The sequence below is a fragment of the Rhinoderma darwinii genome, chromosome 2 (assembly GCF_050947455.1).
Source record: "Rhinoderma darwinii isolate aRhiDar2 chromosome 2, aRhiDar2.hap1, whole genome shotgun sequence".
Taxonomy (NCBI): domain Eukaryota; kingdom Metazoa; phylum Chordata; class Amphibia; order Anura; family Rhinodermatidae; genus Rhinoderma; species Rhinoderma darwinii.
In genome coordinates this window covers 365,705,153-365,724,585 of record NC_134688.1, presented here as the reverse complement: position 1 = coordinate 365,724,585, position 19,433 = coordinate 365,705,153, and the positions used below count along the sequence as shown (strand labels likewise).

The 19,433-nt window shown below is 41.1% G+C and overlaps 1 protein-coding gene and 1 long non-coding RNA gene across 5 annotated transcripts in view; one reads left to right on the top strand and one right to left on the bottom strand.

Annotated features, from left to right (window-relative positions):
• Window positions 1–792, top strand: part of LOC142743258 (uncharacterized) — a 126,089-nt gene extending 125,297 nt beyond the window's left edge. The window contains exon 7 of the long non-coding RNA XR_012881527.1: window positions 182–792. This is a non-coding gene — a long non-coding RNA (uncharacterized LOC142743258). The remainder of the gene's footprint in view (window positions 1–181) is intronic.
• The window catches only part of PPM1J (protein phosphatase, Mg2+/Mn2+ dependent 1J), a 220,527-nt gene that overhangs the window by 90,559 nt on the left and 110,535 nt on the right, over window positions 1–19,433 (bottom strand). For all 4 annotated transcript variants that reach the window (XM_075853854.1, XM_075853851.1, XM_075853852.1 and 1 more), the window contains exons 4-8: window positions 19,213–19,325; window positions 17,245–17,329; window positions 15,771–15,889; window positions 4,223–4,286; window positions 2,684–2,791 (exon numbers count right to left, since the gene is read on the bottom strand). In XM_075853854.1, coding sequence (XP_075709969.1) covers window positions 2,684–2,791; window positions 4,223–4,286; window positions 15,771–15,889; window positions 17,245–17,329; window positions 19,213–19,325 — 489 coding nt within the window. The remainder of the gene's footprint in view (window positions 1–2,683; window positions 2,792–4,222; window positions 4,287–15,770; window positions 15,890–17,244; window positions 17,330–19,212; window positions 19,326–19,433) is intronic.

Genomic DNA, 19,433 nt, shown 5'->3' with positions numbered 1-19,433 from the left:
TGCGTGCGTGCACCAGTAAAATTGTCCCTACCCAATCCCAAACACACCCTGGACTATAAAAAGGTCTCTGCCCTCTTCCTCCTTGCCTGAGCGTTGTTGTGTCTTTCCATGTTTGTTCTGCAAATGGTTCCTTAGCTGTATCCTGTCTTCCCGTATACTGTATCCCGTAATTGTGTTTAAGTTCCAGTGCAAAGTCTAGGGTTGGAGTTGAGTGCAGCATCTGTGCCCAGAGCACGTGCCGGCCTGTGGGCCCAGACGACTACACTATTTCTGTGTCAAGTGTCCGTCAAGTCAAGCGTCTGCCAAGGCAAGCATCTGCCAAGTCAAGCATCTGCCAAGTCAAACATCTGTCAAGTCAAGTATCTGCCAAGTCAAGTATCTGAAAAGTCAAGTATCTGCCAAGTCTTCTATCCAGGAACTCTTGTCCTAAAGACTATCTTTGACTCTTGTTTGGCCAGCTGCTACTCTGCTACGGTGGAGCGGCCCAGGCGTGACAGTGCCTACCAAAGAAAGGACATTTCAACTGGGTCAAATGTCAAAGGCCTTTATGACATCCAGAGAGAGCAGTCCTCCCTTCCTTAAATGTGTAGATGCATATTGCAAATTTTCAAAAACTCTTCTAATATTACTGTCAATAGAGTTCCCATTCATAAATCCTGATTAATTCGGGTGTATGATCACCGTCATAATTCCCATCAAACCATTTGCCAGCACCTTTGCAATGAGTTTAACATCTGTATTTAATAAAGATATTGGTCTGTAGGATTTAACAAAGAGGTTTAACCCTGGTCTTCGGAGGGGGGGGGGGGGATAATAAGATATATTACAAAGTTTATTATATTTACTTATACTACTGATTTATGAAAAGTTTGTTCAAAGTGCAGTGTCTATTTTATTTTTAATTTAACAAATTCTAAAGCACAGATTAATTTACACTTGCCCACGGTAAGCTGGGTATGAACTAATGACTATGAAGTTACAGGCTACACCAGTACAGCATCTGATGTAATGATGTTTTTCCTAGCCTTATCTGTCAATCTGCATGCAATCATTTGCAATCCACAGAATTTAGAGCGTGCAAATACACAAATACAATAGGTAAAAGCACTGCTTATTAGGGACTGAGGTTGTATTTAGCCATTGTGGAGATATTACATTATTTGCTGTGATTTTAAGAGATTTCCTGCAAAAATTGGGATATGATCGTAGCGTGTAAATAAAAGTAAAAAAAGCATAATGATGCCAATGTGATTAATGATCCCCTGGCTATAAGATTGTTTTCTACTCTACTCACAGATGGTAAATGTATTCAGTTGTGATGTGCAACCCATTTATTTTGAAGGGGTTGCCTGCTTTGTACAATCCTTTCTGGTTAGAAGGGTCCCTTGATAATAAGCTGATCTCAACGTGTCCCGCTGCTGAGGCCCCTCAGCAGTAATCTGTGAGGAAACTTGGAAACAAGTGTTCTATTTCCCTGCAGCGCCACAACTGGGGAAATGAAGCATTATACAGTCCCATTGGAATCAAAAGGCTGTCCGTATAATGCAAAGACAAGAGTCCTTTGAAGCAAGGGATACTCTTTGTAGCTGATCTTTGCTTGCTCTTATTGATGAGGGTCCTTGGCTGGACCCATCTCTTTACTCGGAGTGACATAATAGTGTATATGAAACTTGTTTATCCAAATTAGACAACCCCTTTAAAGTAACTTTACTCTACAAAAAAATACATAAGAATGTGCAATGTTGCCCCTAATAACATTGAAAAAAAGAAAATCTATTTCTAAAAAAACAAAATGAAAATAAAGAAGCATCTGTCACAAAAAATAACAGATCCAAAAATAGTGTAGATAGCCTAATAACTAAAAAAATGTAGCTGTTAAACCAGCATGTGCTAAAAATTGCTAAATTTTGTCTTTGACGAATGAATGTTCACATGCCGATATGATGATGGGTGGTCCAAATGGCCGACCAATCGTGAATGGTGCAGTGACATGTAGCATATAGCAATGTCACTACAGCAGTTGGCCTGCTCACTCGACTTGTTATCCCTATGGACAACACACCATCATGCCGGTGTGAGAACAAAGACACATAGGGGCGCCTGAATGGCAGTGGCATAGAACATTTAATACTATTTCTCATCCCAGAAAACCTCTTTATGAGCTAATATGCAATCATACAGAAGCTTTGCCAATTGTGAATTTAATGGCTTTGTACTAAAATAATGCATCAATGGATGTCTGCATAAAAGCGTTATTTATCTTTAATAATGGCTGATAAAAATCCTATAATTGTAGCTTTTAACATCTATTCTGTTATTGCATTTTCAGAAAGTTTGCTTCCTGGAAACTTTGGAAGTAAATATTTTAATGGGTAGAAATCAGAATGCCATGAATAAATGCACAACTCAAGAGTCTGAACATATGTTAGGAGACTAGAGATTATATAAGAGGTATGCACTGAGTATGTAAAATAAAAATGTTAAACTAATTTTGGGTCAAAAAGTGTTACAAAGGAAATGCATAAATATGTTAAGATGGACAACAAAGCTGGACTTTCCGATGCAATGTTTCAGCAGAATGTTCTCCTACAAGACTATGTGGCAATAGTATGACTCATAGATAAACACAGTATACATGTCAAGCTGTGGTATAAAAGTAAAAAGACACATATGGTATACATACCTCAGGGATACAAGATAAGAATGGCTTGATGTAAATGTTTGAGTTATACACTTTAAGATCATGGTCTCCAAATCCCCGTGTCACCCCAATGGTGGCCATGACTCTAGCCTGGTAGAACAACAATAAATAGTGTATGTTAGCAGCACAAAGACAAAACTGTTAGTCAGCACTGCGGTGTAATATTCCTATATTAGCACTCCCATATTATCCTGTGCTAACCATTATGCCACGGCAAAGGACATTTGAAGGCAAGAATTACTCTCTCTATAAATGTACAGTAAACACATTGGGACAGATTTACTAATACTGTCTAAGTTTTTGCAGTGTAAACTTAGACACGGCAGTCAGAAAATATGCCAAATTTATGTGCATGCTTTATGATAAATTTGGCACCTCTAGCTAGACATGATAGACACTTTTCTCTTCCTTAAACCACCTCTTGGTTGGCTTAGTTCGCGTCAGCTTTTAGTGCCACAATTTTGGTGCATCATGTTGCATTTTAAGTGACGCCCTTTCTGATAGGCCACACCCCTTGTCAACTAAGCCACCTCCCATTATCGAGCACATCGAAAAAAGTGTGGCGCACAGCATGTACATCCGAATTCTGTCTCAATTTGAGCCAGCACCCTGGCACGTTTTGACCATACCTTCTCAATATTTTAATCCCAAATCATGAGACATTTTAGGCCCTACCCCTGTCCCATCCTGGAATGCCCCTAACGCTACCCAGAAATGTATTTTATGTAGAAATAAATATAAGGCCTCTTTGCAGTCCTTTCACTGAATAATCCCACCAAAAATAGAACTGTTAGAAGTGCAATTGTCAATTCATGCTAAACTTGTATCTGTGTATTTATTGATCTAATTCTATCATATGATAGATTACGTTAATGGGATTATTTTGGTATTAATGACATTGTATTCAAACGGTTGTCACAAAAGTCATAAAAAGTTATTCTATTAACTCACATATAGTCCATGTTTGTGACCCATTCTGAGATTAGGTACTACTGAGCATAAACAATACTAGAGTAGGCATAAGCAGGGTAAAGCTTGTCCTTGTTTAGATCATGTGTGTAATCATTAGACTCAATCATCAATGACCTTGAGTCATGTATGTGCATCTGCGTCACATGCGTGGACACAGAACCAGGTCAGCTGTATTGTTATGTCAGCTAGGCTCAGAAGATCTGTTGGGTCTTGTGTCTGAAATATGGACGTTATTACGCACCTGTATTACAGCCGTCTTAAACCGCATGCTCCATTTATTTTCCATATATGAAGCAAATCTGCAGGAGCACTCTGATACTAACCTGCGAAGCTGCAGAGAAAGTTTATGAACATTCCCTACCGACCAGTAAATGGAGGCTCAACTAGTCAACCAGTCTGTTTATATAAATTGGGCTTTTGCCATCCCATGCAAAGGTGGTCCTGAGGCTTGTGAAGATTGCTATTTTAATTTCTAATTAATAATGTTTTAACATGGATTATTAGATTGGATGTGATTCCTGCATGTTACTAGTTTTTACATACACAAACCTTTTTGCCTTCTCCATAAATAAGTGGGAACTTCATGTCATCTTCTTCAATGGTTTTATAAGCCCTGTAAAGAAAAAATGAATAAGGTATTGCAATACGTAAATTGCTTTGTTACAACACACTTAAAGGGAACCGGTCACCAGCATTTCACCTATTAAACCAGCACTACCTGGTGGTGGTGGGTGAAAAATCATTTCTATATAACCTATAATTGTCTTCTTAGTCGGCTCTGTAGCTTTAGTATTCAGTTTTTTAGTGTTCCCACACCGTATGCTAATGAGCATAAAAGAGTTATATATTTGTTTGAAAAGAGTCATATCTTCATTCCTCAAGTCTTTCCGAGTTTACCCCGCCTCCTTACTTTTGATTGACAGCTCCTCGCCTTCCCCCAGCACACAATATCCAGCGCTTGTGCATTGATGTCCTCTTCTGGGGTTTGCGCACAAAGGGACATCGGATTATTACGATAAAAAGCGCAAAATGTTTGCAGACCCTTATTTATAGTCGGAGGAGGAGTTTAGGAGCAGGGATAACGACAATGAACTTTTCATAGCAGCGGCCAGTGAGGGATATGTAAAGTTCAATAGGTGAAATGCTGGTGACAAGTTCCCTATAAGTGCCCTATCTCCTACATAATCTGATAGTCGCTGTAATACATTAGCATCATAAACTTTTCTTTACAACGCCCACTTGGTTAAATGAAAGAAAATGCCCAGTTGGGCATTTAGAAAAAATTTGCATAAATCTAAAAATGATCAGAACTTTGTCAATATTAAATATTTAAAAAAAACAAAACAACAAAACAGTAGTTATCAGCATCAAAGCGTTTATTAGATTAGGTAGGAGATAGAGAAGTATTAAACTGGTGACAGAGCCTCTTTAAGGGGGGATTCACACGAGAGTGTATTGGGTCCGTACGGGCCGCGTGGTTTTCACGCGCCACGCACAGACCAATACAAGTCTATGGGGCAGTACAGACAGTCCGTGCTTTTTGCGCAGCGTTTGTCAGCTGCGCAAAAAGCGCGACATGCTCAATATCTCCGCGTATTTCGCGCATCACGCACCCATTGAAGTCAATCCTTGCGAACCGACTGAAACAGCGCACCAGCTGTCAAAAGGATGAATGTAAACAGAAAAGAACCACGTGCTTTTCTGTTTCCAAACATCCAAACGGAGTGTCTTTGAGATGAGCGAACCCGGACAACCGAACCGAACTTCACCGGGTTCGGCCGAACTCGTTTTGGCCGAACCCGGCAAAAAAATTTCCGGTACGCGACGTCAGGAGATAGTCACTGTCCAAGGTGCTGAAAGAGTTAAACTGTTTCAGCACCATGGACAGTGACTTCCGATCCCAATATACAGTGGAGGAAATAAGTATTTGATCCCTTGCTGATTTTGTAAGTTTGCACACTGTCAAAGTCATGAACAGTCTAGAATTTTTAGGCTAGGTTAATTTTACCAGTGAGAGATAGATTATATAAAAAAAAAAAAAGAAAATCACATAGTCAAAATTATATATATTTATTTGCATTGTGCACAGAGAAATAAGTATTTGATCCCCTACCAACCATTAAGAGTTCAGCCTCCTCCAGACCAGTTACACGCTCCAAATCAACTTGGTGCCTGCATTAAAGACAGCTGTCTTAAATGGTCACCTGTATAAAAGACTCCTGTCCACAGACTCAATTAATCAGTCTGACTCTAACCTCTACAACATGGGCAAGACCAAAGAGCTTTCTAAGGATGTCAGGGACAAGATCATAGACCTGCACAAGGCTGGAATGGGCTACAAAACCATAAGTAAGGCGCTGGGTGAGAAGGAGACAACTGTTGGTGCAATAGTAAGAAAATGGAAGACATACAAAATGACTGTCAATCGACATCGATCTGGGGCTCCATGCAAAATCTCACCTCGTGGGGTATCCTTGATCCTGAGGAAGGTGAGAGCTCAGCCGAAAACTACACGGGGGGAACTTGTAAATGATCTCAAGGCAGCTTGGACCACAGTGACCAAGAAAACCATTGGTAACACATTACGCCATAATGGATTAAAATCCTGCAGTGCCCGCAAGGTCCCCCTGCTCAAGAAGGCACATGTACAGGCCCGTCTGAAGTTTGCAAATGAACATCTGGATGATTCTGAGAGTGATTGGGAGAAGGTGCTGTGGTCAGATGAGACTAAAATTGAGCTCTTTGGCATTAACTCAGCTCGCCGTGTTTGGAGGAAGAGAAATGCTGCCTATGACCCAAAGAACACCGTCCCCACTGTCAAGCATGGAGGTGGAAACATTATGTTTTGGGGGTGTTTCTCTGCTAAGGGCACAGGACTACTTCACCGCATCAATGGGAGAATGGATGGAGCCATGTACCGTCAAATCCTGAGTGACAACCTCCTTCCCTCCACCAGGACATTAAAAATGGCTCGTGGCTGGGTCTTCCAGCACGACAATGACCCAAAACATACAGCCAAGGCAACAAAGGAGTGGCTCAAATAGAAGCACATTAAGGTCATGGAGTGGCCTAGCCAGTCTCCAGACCTTAATCCCATCGAAAACTTATGGAGGGAGCTGAAGATCCGAGTTGCCAAGCGACAGCCTCGAAATCTTAATGATTTACAGATGATCTGCAAAGAGGAGTGGGCCAAAATTCCATCTAACATGTGTGCAAACCTCATCATCAACTACTAAAAACATCTGACTGCTGTGCTTGCCAACAAGGGTTTTGCCACCAAGTATTAAGTCTTGTTTGCCAAAGGGATCAAATACTTATTTCTCTGTGCACAATGCAAATAAATATATATAATTTTGACAATGTGATTTTCTTTTTTTTTTTTTAATATAATCTATCTCTCACTTGTAAAATCAACCTAGCCTAAAAATTCTAGACTGTTCATGTCTTTGACAGTGGGCAAACTTACAAAATCAGCAAGGGATCAAATACTTATTTCCTTCACTGTACATGAACCTGTAAAAAAAAACGAAGTTCTGACTTACCGATAACTCCCGGCTTCTTCCTCCAGTCTGACCTCCCGGGATGACAATTCAGTCCAAGTGACAGCTCCAGCCAATCACAGGCCAAGCACAGGCTGCAGCGGTCACATGGACTGCCGCGTCATCCAGGGTGGTGGGGCCCGATGTCAAGAGAGGCGCGTCACCAAGGACGCGTCACCAAGGCAACGGCCGGGAGGGAAGTTCTCTGTAAGTACGAACTTTTTCTTTTTTTTTAACAGGTTTCTCGATATTGTGTTCGGCATTCACTGTCGAGGGTGCTGAAAGAGTTACTGCCGATCAGTTAGCTCTTTCAGCACCTTGGACAGTGACGGGCGTCGACTAGCCTCATCTCTATGATGACGCAGCCGCGCATCATACACGGATGACACACGCAGCTGTCAAGTGGTTTTTGCGCGCGCAAAACGCCGCGTTTTTTGCGCGCGCAAAAACGCAACGTTCGTCTGAATCTGCCCTAAAGCTGAGTTCACCCATTTTCATCTGCATGCGCGCCGTTTGCCGCGTTTTTCACTCGTGCCCATTGAGTGCCACGGGCAAAAACCCAGCGAAATACGCTTTCTCTGCCTCCCATTGATGTCAATGGGAGGTCAGAGTTGTAAACGACCGAAGATAGGGCATGTCGCTTCTCTTTACCGCAAGCGTTTTTTTTACCGTCGGCACAATACGTCGGCAAACCCATTCAAATGAATGGGCAGATGTTTGCCGACGTATTGTAGCCTTATTTTGAGACGTAAAACGAGGCATAATACGCCTCGTTTACGTCTGAAAATAGTTCGTGTGAACCCAGCCTTAGCTTTACACCATATGTAACGAAGCCCAGGTCTTCCAAAAAGTAACCTCTTTGACTGATCAGTCCACAGAATATTATCCATTTATCAACAGTTTTCTCCTCTGCAGGCTTTATTTCTAATTGTCTGTTTTCCCTTTAGAGGCTTTAGAGCTGCTATAATGTCTCACATACACAGCAAACAGAGAAAAGAGGAGATCCTGCTCCCCTGTCTCAATTTTACACACAGAGAAGCAGCAGCATGAAGGGCATTATACAGCTATTAATCCAGCTCTGACTTAAGACAGCATGGGGGACATTCAACAACAGTACTGAGAAGCGTTACTTTAGATCTATAACTGAGAAGACATTGTAGGACACTTAGGCCCTGTTCACACAGAGTTTTTTTAAGCGGAAAACGTGCCAAATAACGGCCGAAAACGCCTCCCATTGATTTCAGAACGCCCAGCTAGTAAAAGAAGTAAAAACGCCCGATGTACGCACATAATACACGCCCAGTTGTACTTTTACTTTTCAACACGCCCAGTTGTACTTTTGCAAGCCTCATTTGCATAAATACAAAAATGGTCATAACTTGGCCAAAAATGCTCGTTTTTTAAAAATAAAAACGTTACTGTAATCTACATTGCAGCGCCTATCTGCTGCAATAGCAGATAGGGGTTGCAAAATCTGGTGACAGAGCCTCTTTAAATTCCATTAAGATGCAAGACCTTAAACAGGTGGTTCATACTAGAAAATCCTCCAATGCAGCCAAATTAAAAGAATTCTGCAAAGAGCAGCGGACCAAAATTCCTCCACATCGATGTAAAATACTCATCTTCAGTTATCACAAATATTGAATTGCATTTATTTCTGCTAAGGGTGGCACAATGAATTATTAGGTTTAGGGGGGCAATTACTTTTTTACATAGACGATAAAGGTTTTGAATAAATCTTTATCCTCAATAAAAAGAATGATCATTTAAAAGATGCATTTTGTGTTTACTTGTGTTGTATTTATCTTATTTTAAAATTAGATGGATGATCACAGACATTTAAATGTGACAAATTAGCAAAAATGTTATAAAGTAGATGAGGGGCAAGTACTCTTTCCCAGAACTGTATATTCTGTGAGACATACTTAGATCAGGCAGGCACAAAATGCACCAAATTTATCACAGTGGTGCATTCCACAATTATAATTTTGGCGCATCTTGCATAGCCTGTTACACATTTTTCCCTTTCTTATACCACTTTTGATTTGGCTTATTATGCGGCAGAATATTTGTGCCAGCATTTTCAGTGCACATTGGCTTATGTTAAGCCGTGCACCCTTTTGAGGAGGCCACACCCATTTTCCACTAAACCACACCCCCTTTCAGGTTACTTTTAAAAGGGAGGTGCAAACATCAAAATTGCGCCAATTTGCAACAATATTTGGCATATTTTCCGACAGTTTCTAGGCTCAGTAGTAAACATATATCATTTAATACAATGATGCATCACTCAGCATCACTGAATTAAATGATACACTAATATCTGCATCTACAACATGAATGCGGTCTTCAATTTCCATCATTTTTTTTGCTTATGTGCGTGGGTGAGCCGCAGTAATCCTACCAGGAGACATGAACCACTTGGACTTTGCTTATATTGGCATGCTGTTTTTTTGTTTTGTTTTTTAAATTGAATATACTGGGAATAAATCCATATTATAGTCCTTAGTTATGAATTAAATATTTGTAGACTGGATTAGTAGACAATGGTAAAGCTAAAAGTATAGTCCTTAAGGGCCTGTCCTGGCTAGAAGGACTATTACTGTACTGTGGAGATCTCATAATCCACCCTCAATTAACACTTGCATCTTATGAATAAATTATTTTTGATTGAAAAATCTGTGTATGACTTTGAGATATCAAACTAATGTAAATTATAGAAATGTTGTAACCTCCAAGATTTGGTCACATTTGATGACCAAATCTCTTTTGGCTGGAAGGAGAGAGAGGAAAAAAAAGGAGAAAGGGAGGAGGAGGGGAGAGCAGAAAAGAGAAAAAAAAAATGTATGTTATCCCCTCTAAATATATGAAAAATCTGTCCCAAATTCATTTGAATATTTTTTTGTCTGTCGCCGGTGGATAGGAGGGGTGGCTTGGGTGGGAAATGTTTTGGGTGAATCATAAATAGGTATTTTTTTGTCAACTATGTTATTGTACGTTTATTTAAAAAAAATATATATTTGTAAACAGTAAATTGCCATTTTCTGTGCATTAGGCATACAGTAGATTAAATTATGTAAAAAAAATATATGATGCTGTCTAGAAATATAGATGCTCTTTATAACACACTGACAAAGTTCAGCATAAATAAGATTAAAACAGACCTTGAAGCAAACTATAACGTAGGAGTCAATTATTAGTTATTCATGTTTCAATAGAGGCACTGAAAGAAACGAATGCTCTCCACAGATTTAGCAAGAGAGTGCAGTGCTAATCTATGTTCTTGTTCAAAATTGGGTTTTCAGACTAAATTCCTTGAGTCCAGTTTACAAGTCTGTCGGAAGAATTTATTAAGGCCGGATTCACACGAGAGTGTGCGTTTTGCACGCGCAAAAGGCACTTGACAGCTCCGTGTGTCAGCCCCTTATGATGCGCGGCTGCGTGCTTTTCGCGCAGCCGCCATCATTATGGCACTCAGTTTGGATGTTTGTAAACAGAAAAGCACGTGGTGCTTTTCTGTTTACATTCATAGTTTGACAGCTGTTGCGCGAATCACGCTCGTCGCACGGAAGTGCTTCCGTGTGGCATGCGTGATTTTCACGCACCCATTGACTTCAATGGGTGCGTGATGCGCGAAATACGCCCAAAGAACGGACATGTCATGACTTTTTCGCAGCGGACTCACGCTGCGTAAAAATCACGCAACTGTCTGCATGGCCCCCTAGACTAATATAGGTCCCTGCGACACGTGTGAAAATCACGCGCGTTGCACGGACGTATATCCTGTTCGTCTGAATAAGCCATAAGACTGGCTTTTTCATACCCCAGTCTTAATATGAAGAGCACCAGAGTAAAATGCACATAATTTATTAAGAGACGCATGCCTATTTGTCAATTAGGTGCCTCTCTGGCTGTCTGTGCACCACAGAGTGAAATCTACCTAGCTGGGAGCTGATATACAGTTCCGTTCTAATTCACGCCAGATTATGGCATAAAATATAGTAAATGTGTCGATATGCGGGTGTTCCTGCCCCCTTCCACTAAGCTCTGCCCACTTCTTCAGAAAAGTCTCATGAGCGGCTCAAGCAGCACAAAAGTTGCAACTCTTCCGTCAAATTGTGGCTTTTGTGCCATTTGCAACTTTCTATGCCAGAAAGCTGGTGCACAAAAGTTAATAAATTCCCCGTATCTGTATGCAAGGGTTCTTCTACTCCTACATTTTGATGCTCTCCCAGTCAATCGTTTACTATTAAGCAACCCTCCTCCTCTCACTGTACAATGACAAGCCTTATTTAAAGGGGTTGTCCAGGATTAGAAAAACATGGCTGTTTTCTTCTAAAAACAGCACCGCACCAGTCCACGGTTGTGTGTTGTATTACTGCTCAGCACCACTCACTTTATTGGAACTCAGCTGCAGTACCAGACACAACTCATGGACGGGTGTGGCGCTATTTTTGGTAGCAAGCAGCCATCTTTATTTAAACCTGGACAGCCCCTTTAATCAACGCCTGTAGCTAAATCTCCAGTAATGGTTCTCTGCTTACCACTATTGAGATAAGATCTTGCACAATTCTATCTTTTGCTTGAGCAAACACAAGGTACCATAAATAGGAATACATATGGCCTGTACAACCTGTGAGTTTCTAGCATGACATGGAAACTGCAGACTTTTATGGCATTCTAGACTTGTAGCTTCATAACAGCTGGAGAGACACTGATTGCGATCGGTGTGATCCCCATTTATGCATGTGCTCCATGTACATTGCTACCAGGTGTGTGTCTTGTGCGATGTAGAAGGTCAGAAGAAGCGCTAGCCAGCGCGAAACAGGCTGTAACCTACCAATGCTGTCTGCTGTGTCCTCCCTGTAAAGCACCTTTTAACCTTGGTGTGCTACAATAAAGGTATTTTTTCTACTAGATGAGTGCCGCTATTCATCTTTCTCACTACTAGATATGCAAGCTTCTATGTCACTTTAATGCTGAGCACCACCCAGAGTAGATAAAGGAACCCCTGATCCAGGAATTGCTCCATATATTTTTTTCATGGACATATCTGTCTGTAGTGCCAACTTCCTCTCATTTATACTTGTGCAATGTATGTATGCTTTGAACAGCCATTTGAAAGTGACTATCTTTGCATTAGATAGTGGAATGTTGTGCATTTGGAAGCCCAGGTTTTGGGCGGGCAAGCTCAGGACCAAGAGATCAGTAGATGGTTAGAAGACGGGTAGGGGGAAAAGTGCCAGGGAGGCTAGTCCTGGACTGGCACAACCTAGTAAATATGCCTGTTTGGCTGGTATTAGGGATGCAAGTCTAGGGCTATCATCCCTGCAACAGGGCATTGCTCCTAGCAACCAGGACAATGACTGCTGTAGGAAGGATGGGAATAGAAGGTTAGCAAAGGTTAGACACATGCTAGTGGTATGGGATTCTAAGACCATAAATGTCAAACAGTGTGTTGTCTTTCGGGTCCTCGGGTTCAGCATAATGCGGATCGGATAGAGATTGCTGCGTGGGGCAAGGTAAGTCATAATACACATCGGTACCAATGACATAGACATTGGGAGATAGAAGGACCATAAAATGATTTTAGGGAACTAGGAGAGAAGCTCAAGTACAGGACCCCCAAGGTAGTAATACTACCAGTGTCTCGAGCGTCACCAGAAAGACAGCCGGAGCTTAAACGGGTTGTCCACCTTCTGACAACTGATGACCTATCCGGATAGGTGATCAGTATATAATAGGTGCGGGTGTGACACCCGGACCCGCATCGATAAGCTGCTTCGGTGGCCTGCAGGCACCGGATGTTATGGCACATAATGCTATGTACGGAGCCGGAAGCAATTGGCTCCGTACATAGCATAGCCACCGTGCTGCAGAACTGCAGGTCCGCTCCTATTCACTTGAATAGGAGCAGAGCTGCAGTACTGAAGCTCGGCCGCTATTTCGTGGCTGGAGCCAACTGCTTCCGGCATGTATGTCCGGTGCACGGAGGCACTGGACCAGCTGATCTGTGCGGGGCCCGGGTGTCGGACCTCCACAGATCATGTACTGATGATCTATCTGGTGGATAGGTCATCAGTTGTCAGAAGGTGGAAAACCGCTTTAAGGAGTTAAAAAAGAGGCTCAGAAAAACAGAAGCTGCACCGGGTGCAGGAAGGAAGAGTTTGGGTTCATGGAGAACTGAGTTGATTTCTCTGTCGGCTACAGGCTCTACGGTAGAGACGGGCTGCATCTAAATAGGGAGGGGTTCAGTGGTGCTCGGGGTAAGAATGGTGAGATAGCTGGAGGAGCTTTTAATCTAGGATCTGAGGGGAGGGAGGGAATACAAAAACGTGGTTAGATAGAGTAGATAGGGTGGGGGTATACAGGAGGGGGTGATAGTGATTAAGTGGGGGCTGGGGATAGCAAGCCAAATCGGGATGTGACTAGGAATAAATGTGGACCTAAAAAAAATATGGGTGTTGGTAATATCCTTTGTATGCTGGCAAGTTCAAGAAGTCTTGCAAATAAAATGGGCAAATTGGAGATTCCTATGACTAACATAGGTTAAATAGGCTCTGTGACCACATTATAAGTGGCCTATATTGTACATGATATGATCGGCGCTGTAATGTAGATTACAGCAGTGTTTTTTATTTAGAAAAACGATCATTTTTGACGGAGTTATGACCTGTATTAGCTTTATGCTAATGTGTTTCTCAATGGACAACTGGGCGTGTTTTACTATATGACCAAGTGGGCGTTGTACAGAGTAGTGTATGACGCTGACCAATCAGTGACCAATCAGCGTCATACACTTCTCTCCATTCATTTACTCTGCAGATAGCGATATAGCTATATCGCTATGTGCAGCCACATACACACACTATAACATTACTGCAGTGTCCTGACAATGAATATACATTACCTCCAGCCAGGACGTGATGTGTATTCAGAATCCTGACCACTTCTGTAGCGTCTGTGTGAGACTACAGCACAGCACAGCGAGATCTCACTGTGAATGACAGCTTACAGCGTAATCTCGTGAGACTACACCTGCTATGCTGTAAATTACAGAGAAGTGCAGAGAAGTGGTCAGGATTCTGAATACACATCACAATGTGGTAACAGAGCGTCTTTAAAATGTAGTTGGCATAGCAGAAACCTTATTCGATGAGAGCCTTGACTGGGTAATAAATATGGAGGGCTACACAGTGATTAGAAGGGGTTGTCTATTCGTAGACCAGTGCTGAATTAACACATTGGGTTGAGGCTGTGTCAGTGTGGAGTCTTTACAGGTAAATATCCATGGAGGTACAGACTGAACAGACTGAAGATGCAATGCTGCGACCAGTTGGCCAGTCCGACACTGCCTTAGATCAGCTTGATTCTAATTCAGCTAGGGTACATTCACATGCATTACCATAAATAACATAACATGCTGTTTCTGCACAACGGTCAACTACGATGCATAAATGTGAATTCATAAATTCCACTATGTAAAAGAAATTAGCTGGAAAACATTGCAAAGCCACCTTTAAACCAGCCCTGTTACGAGACGTGCCAAATAGCTCTCCTCCAGAAGGAAGAAAATGTCTCTAGTGCCACTTATAGGTGACTAACCAGTAAGTCAATATCCGACCCTTTCAAGGCTCTATAAACATGGCTCTGGTTAATAGCAAAACCGAGGCTGTGTCAGTGTGGTGTCTTTATAGGTAAATATCCAGGGAGGTAAATTACTGATTCTGGAATTTCTTATAAGCCACCTAACATAGCTGAACAGACTTAAGATGAAATGCTGCAACCAGTGGGCCAGTCTCACGCTGCCTTGCATCAACTTGATCCTAATTCTGTTCATGGGTTCCGTTTGACATTTCCATAGAAGGAACCAATGAATTGTATGCCAAACGAAAACCATAGCTTCTGTTTGCATTACCGTTGATTGAAATGGTACTGCTTCCGTTGCAATTGCTTCCCGTTTGTTTCCGTTCCGTAAGTTTCCATTTTTTTTGCGGAAACTATAGTGTAGTCGTTCATTGGTTCCTCCGACAGAAAGGGCGAATAGAACCGATGAATGGAAGCCCAGCGCTGATGTGAACACAGCATTATACTGCACTCATGTGTTCTTTGATTCCCTCTTCTTGCTATTCTACAGAGAGTAGAAGTGGGGCTGCCATGGATGGGAGTTATACATGACTGCAGGATTCATTTTTTAAGTTTAGATGCATTGGAGCAATAGAACAAAAAATTATTGCAAAAATGCAAAGTTTGGGTTACAACAGATAACAGACCATGGAACCTGATTTGAGTAGGGCCTTCCATAATATTATTGCACACAGAAAGCAGTATGACACAGTCTATGCTCGGCTTGGAGTTGTTTGATCCCCTTTTATTGCCTATTGTTTGAAGCTATAGTCTTATCTTTAAAAAATTATTCGAGAACAAAACTGGGAACTAAGGGTGGGCTAGGACTCGGCGCAATGTTATATCTCCATGATGCATTCATTCTTTGAATCATATAGCATAATAAACTTCTTATTACACTTTATTCTATCATCAAGCAGAGGTTATATTACCAGCCTGTCATGGTGTGGTCACGGTACAACATTCTTTTCTTAAGTTCTTTCTGCTGAATTCTTCGTGGGAACTCAAGGCAAGTAAATTCATTACCCAGCAGTTCTGGCTTCAAAGAGGCCTGGAAGATAATTCACAATTTATCAAATATGAATTACCTGCACTCTTTTTTTCTGTAAACTAGTATTTCTTAATAACTATCCTGAAATACAAATATACAATTGTATGATTAAAGGGGTAGTCCAATTTGGACAATCCTTATTTATTAGAAGGAAACCTTGGAAATAAATGAATCACAACGTTTTTCCCAGCTGGAACCCTTAGTGATCTTCTGTAATCTGTGGGGAAACCTGGCAGTAAGTGTTTAATTTCCCTGTAACGCCACAATTGAGCGTTACACAGTGCCCATTCAAATCAATGGGTTGTTGTGTAATTCAGGACAGGTCCGCTCTATCAGAATGGGAGATGCTCTTTGTAACTGATCTACACTTTGGCCAAAAGATGCGGATCCTGAACATAGGACCTCCTCTAGTAATTCAGAATTCCCTAATGGGGTGAATGAAAATGGGTTTTCTAAACTAGGGAACCCCTTTATTTGTAAAAGATACAAAGATATTCATGTACCCTATGTGTAGTCTGATCCTGCAGTCATCAGGAGAATCCTTGCTACCGGTGAGGGGGAAACTCCTTGTCATTGTTGCCACTGCAATGGGGATAAGTGGCCGAATAAAGCTTTCTCCAGCAATTATAGGTAATCACCAGTGGTTAGAGAGTCTGCACCTGCGACGATCATCTGAATGCTGGGGAGGCTTTACTCTAAAAGGGGTTATCCACATTAAACAACCCCTTTAAACATCAAGGTATATTAATCATAGGGAAAAAAAGAGGACTTGTCCATAGCAATCCAACTGGTTTCTGTTCTCATTTGCCATTAGGGCTCGATAAAATAATAACTGATATCTGATTAGTTGCTCCACTTTTCATTCACACTAGTTTTAATAAACACACCCATTATGTTTTAAAACCCTCACATAACAGAAGTGTTAATAAAAGTGATTTTTAAATGGAAATTCAGGAAAGTACTGCAGTGGCAAAATTGCAGAGAAAACGCCACGTGAACATGGTCTAAGAAGACATTCTGAGAATTTTACCACAGGAACACTGTGAAAGTCACAAGTTCCAAAACCTGACTCAATAGGCAATAGGCTCATACGACTATTTTCGGTATCTGACTTTTCTCAGGGATGTTGTGGTTTCTCTTACAGAAATGCAGGAGCATTGTTTGTAATAGTAAGAAGCACATCTTGCAATAATATTCCAGGAAATGTCGTCACTATTTTAGTCATAAATACATCAGAAATTAAAGCTGTGAGGAACACAAAATGTGCACACATAGGAAATATTTGTGTATTTAGGCCGGGCCTCGCTATAGATGAGATAGAGTATGGTGAGTAAATAGGAGCATTGTGTTCTTACTAGCAGCTGTAGCCTCTGCCTTTCTGTTTCCGGAGTAAACTCATGTGACATCTCAATGGTTTTGCCCTGTCGGATGATTATGGCCCTGTAAATACATGTAAAAATATAAGTATAAAACAAATGTGTAGAAGGCAGATCATAATATATCAAAGAGTGTTGGTAAAGAGATTGAGGATTTTGCTACAAATTTGCTGTGAATTTCACCCTCTGCATTGCAAAGGGTTAAATCCGTGCTGAAAATCTGCAACATTTTCGCAACATAATGAGAATGCTATGGACTTAAAAATGCCAATATGCCCTAAAATATATGCAGATTTTTGTTTTTTTGCTGCCTGCTGATGGAGTTTTGGAAATCCTATCCACGTGTATTATACTGTCAATTTAAGCGGATAATGGCGCAATACCTGAACAAAATATACTTTTAATGATGATTCAAGAATCAGTGACATACAATGGTGAAGATTTATAAAAACAAATACACTTGTCCCTGAAGGGATGAGAATGAGAAGCCTACGACTGTCCCTGACTGTATGAGCATGGGGATTACACCTATACCTGGACTGCAAGTAGGAGGACCATAAATGTGTCCCTGACAGTGGGAGAAAGCCTGTCTCTAACTGTACAAGTGCTGTCCTCCCTTTACAATTCATGTCTGGAGTGCCCCTGAAACAACTGATAATAAACTATACACACTATGTCTCGGCATGGGTGCACTAGTGACTAATACCGTTATGCTGATTGAAGTGTCCATATCAATTTCAGCAAAAGTATCTCAATAATACTGCAATAATGGGTTCTCCATTACAAAGCCAGGAACAAAGCCCCTATAGTAATGGCAACCACAGCATCACTACAATACAGTACAATATCCAACTGCATGCTCTAGTGAATCCTTCCTCTTCCACAGTCAGATAAGCAATATATTACTTATTGCTTCTGTCAGCACAGGAGAATGGTGTTTTGTGGCAGTGCGCCATTGCCATTAATCTGGAGGCATTGCATGGTCTCTGAGTTTAGAACTAGGGGACCACATTGTTCAAAGCGCAATCTACTCAGCACTCCAATTCAGACGCAACTTGTATCATTTTTCTAAAAGACTTTCTCGAATGCTGCTGAAATTTTATATCCCTTTAGCTTTTCCTGTTGACAGTTATTAAATATTACATCTCCTTACTTAAAGGGGTTGTCTTATTTAGACAATCCCTACTTGTTCAAAGGGTCCTTTGGCAATAAGCAGATCGCAAGGTTTCCCCCTGCTGGAACCCCCAGCGATCAGCTGTAATCTGTTGGGAAATCTGGCAGTATTCAATTTCCCGGCAGTGCCACCACATGGAATATTAAGCAATAGACAGTGCCCATTCTAATCAATGTGTTGTCTGTGTAATGCTGAAGAGGACAGGTCCTCCAGCATGAGAGACGCTCCTTGTAACTGCTCTCCAGATGAGAATTCTGAACAAAGGACCCCATTATTAACTCAAAATTCTCTAATAAGGTATATGAAAATGGGTTATCTAAACTGGACAACCCCTTTAATTACTTAAATATCTTGTATATTTGTAATAGTGGGTAGTTCCACCAGATATGCAGTATATAACACCTACAACGAAACTTGGGCCAGTAAATGTATGTTGAAACCTACACAAAATTGCGTGATGATTATCTAAAAAAAACACCAATGTAAAGATCACACAAAATCTAATCTTAATCCAAAATAACAATGCTTTATTGTGGACCTCTTTTTTTATCTGTTCTTATATATGTATCCCTAATAAAGTATTGTTATTTTGGATTAAGATGAGATTTTGTGTGATCTTTACATTATATATTATGCTTCATAATGCATGCTCATTGTGCAATAGTACTAAACGATGTGGTCAGTGACAACTTGCTGAAATCAGGATAGTTTGCAGTATGTGGTAACGGATTTGCTTATCATGTGACATACTTATTCATAATACATAGTTGTACCTGCTGTCACCAGCATTGGCTACATATAGCTTGCCCATCAAGTAGACAGTCACAAGAGCACAGCAACCTCCATCAATGCTATGTGACACTCGCTCTCTTTCAATTTGTTCATCCTGTAACCATACAGAAACAATAATGTCAGTTCTCAACAACTAAGAAATTATGCGTTAAAGGGATAGGTTTAACTGGCAAGGGGGAGTGTAATGGCAAGGGGGCATGTC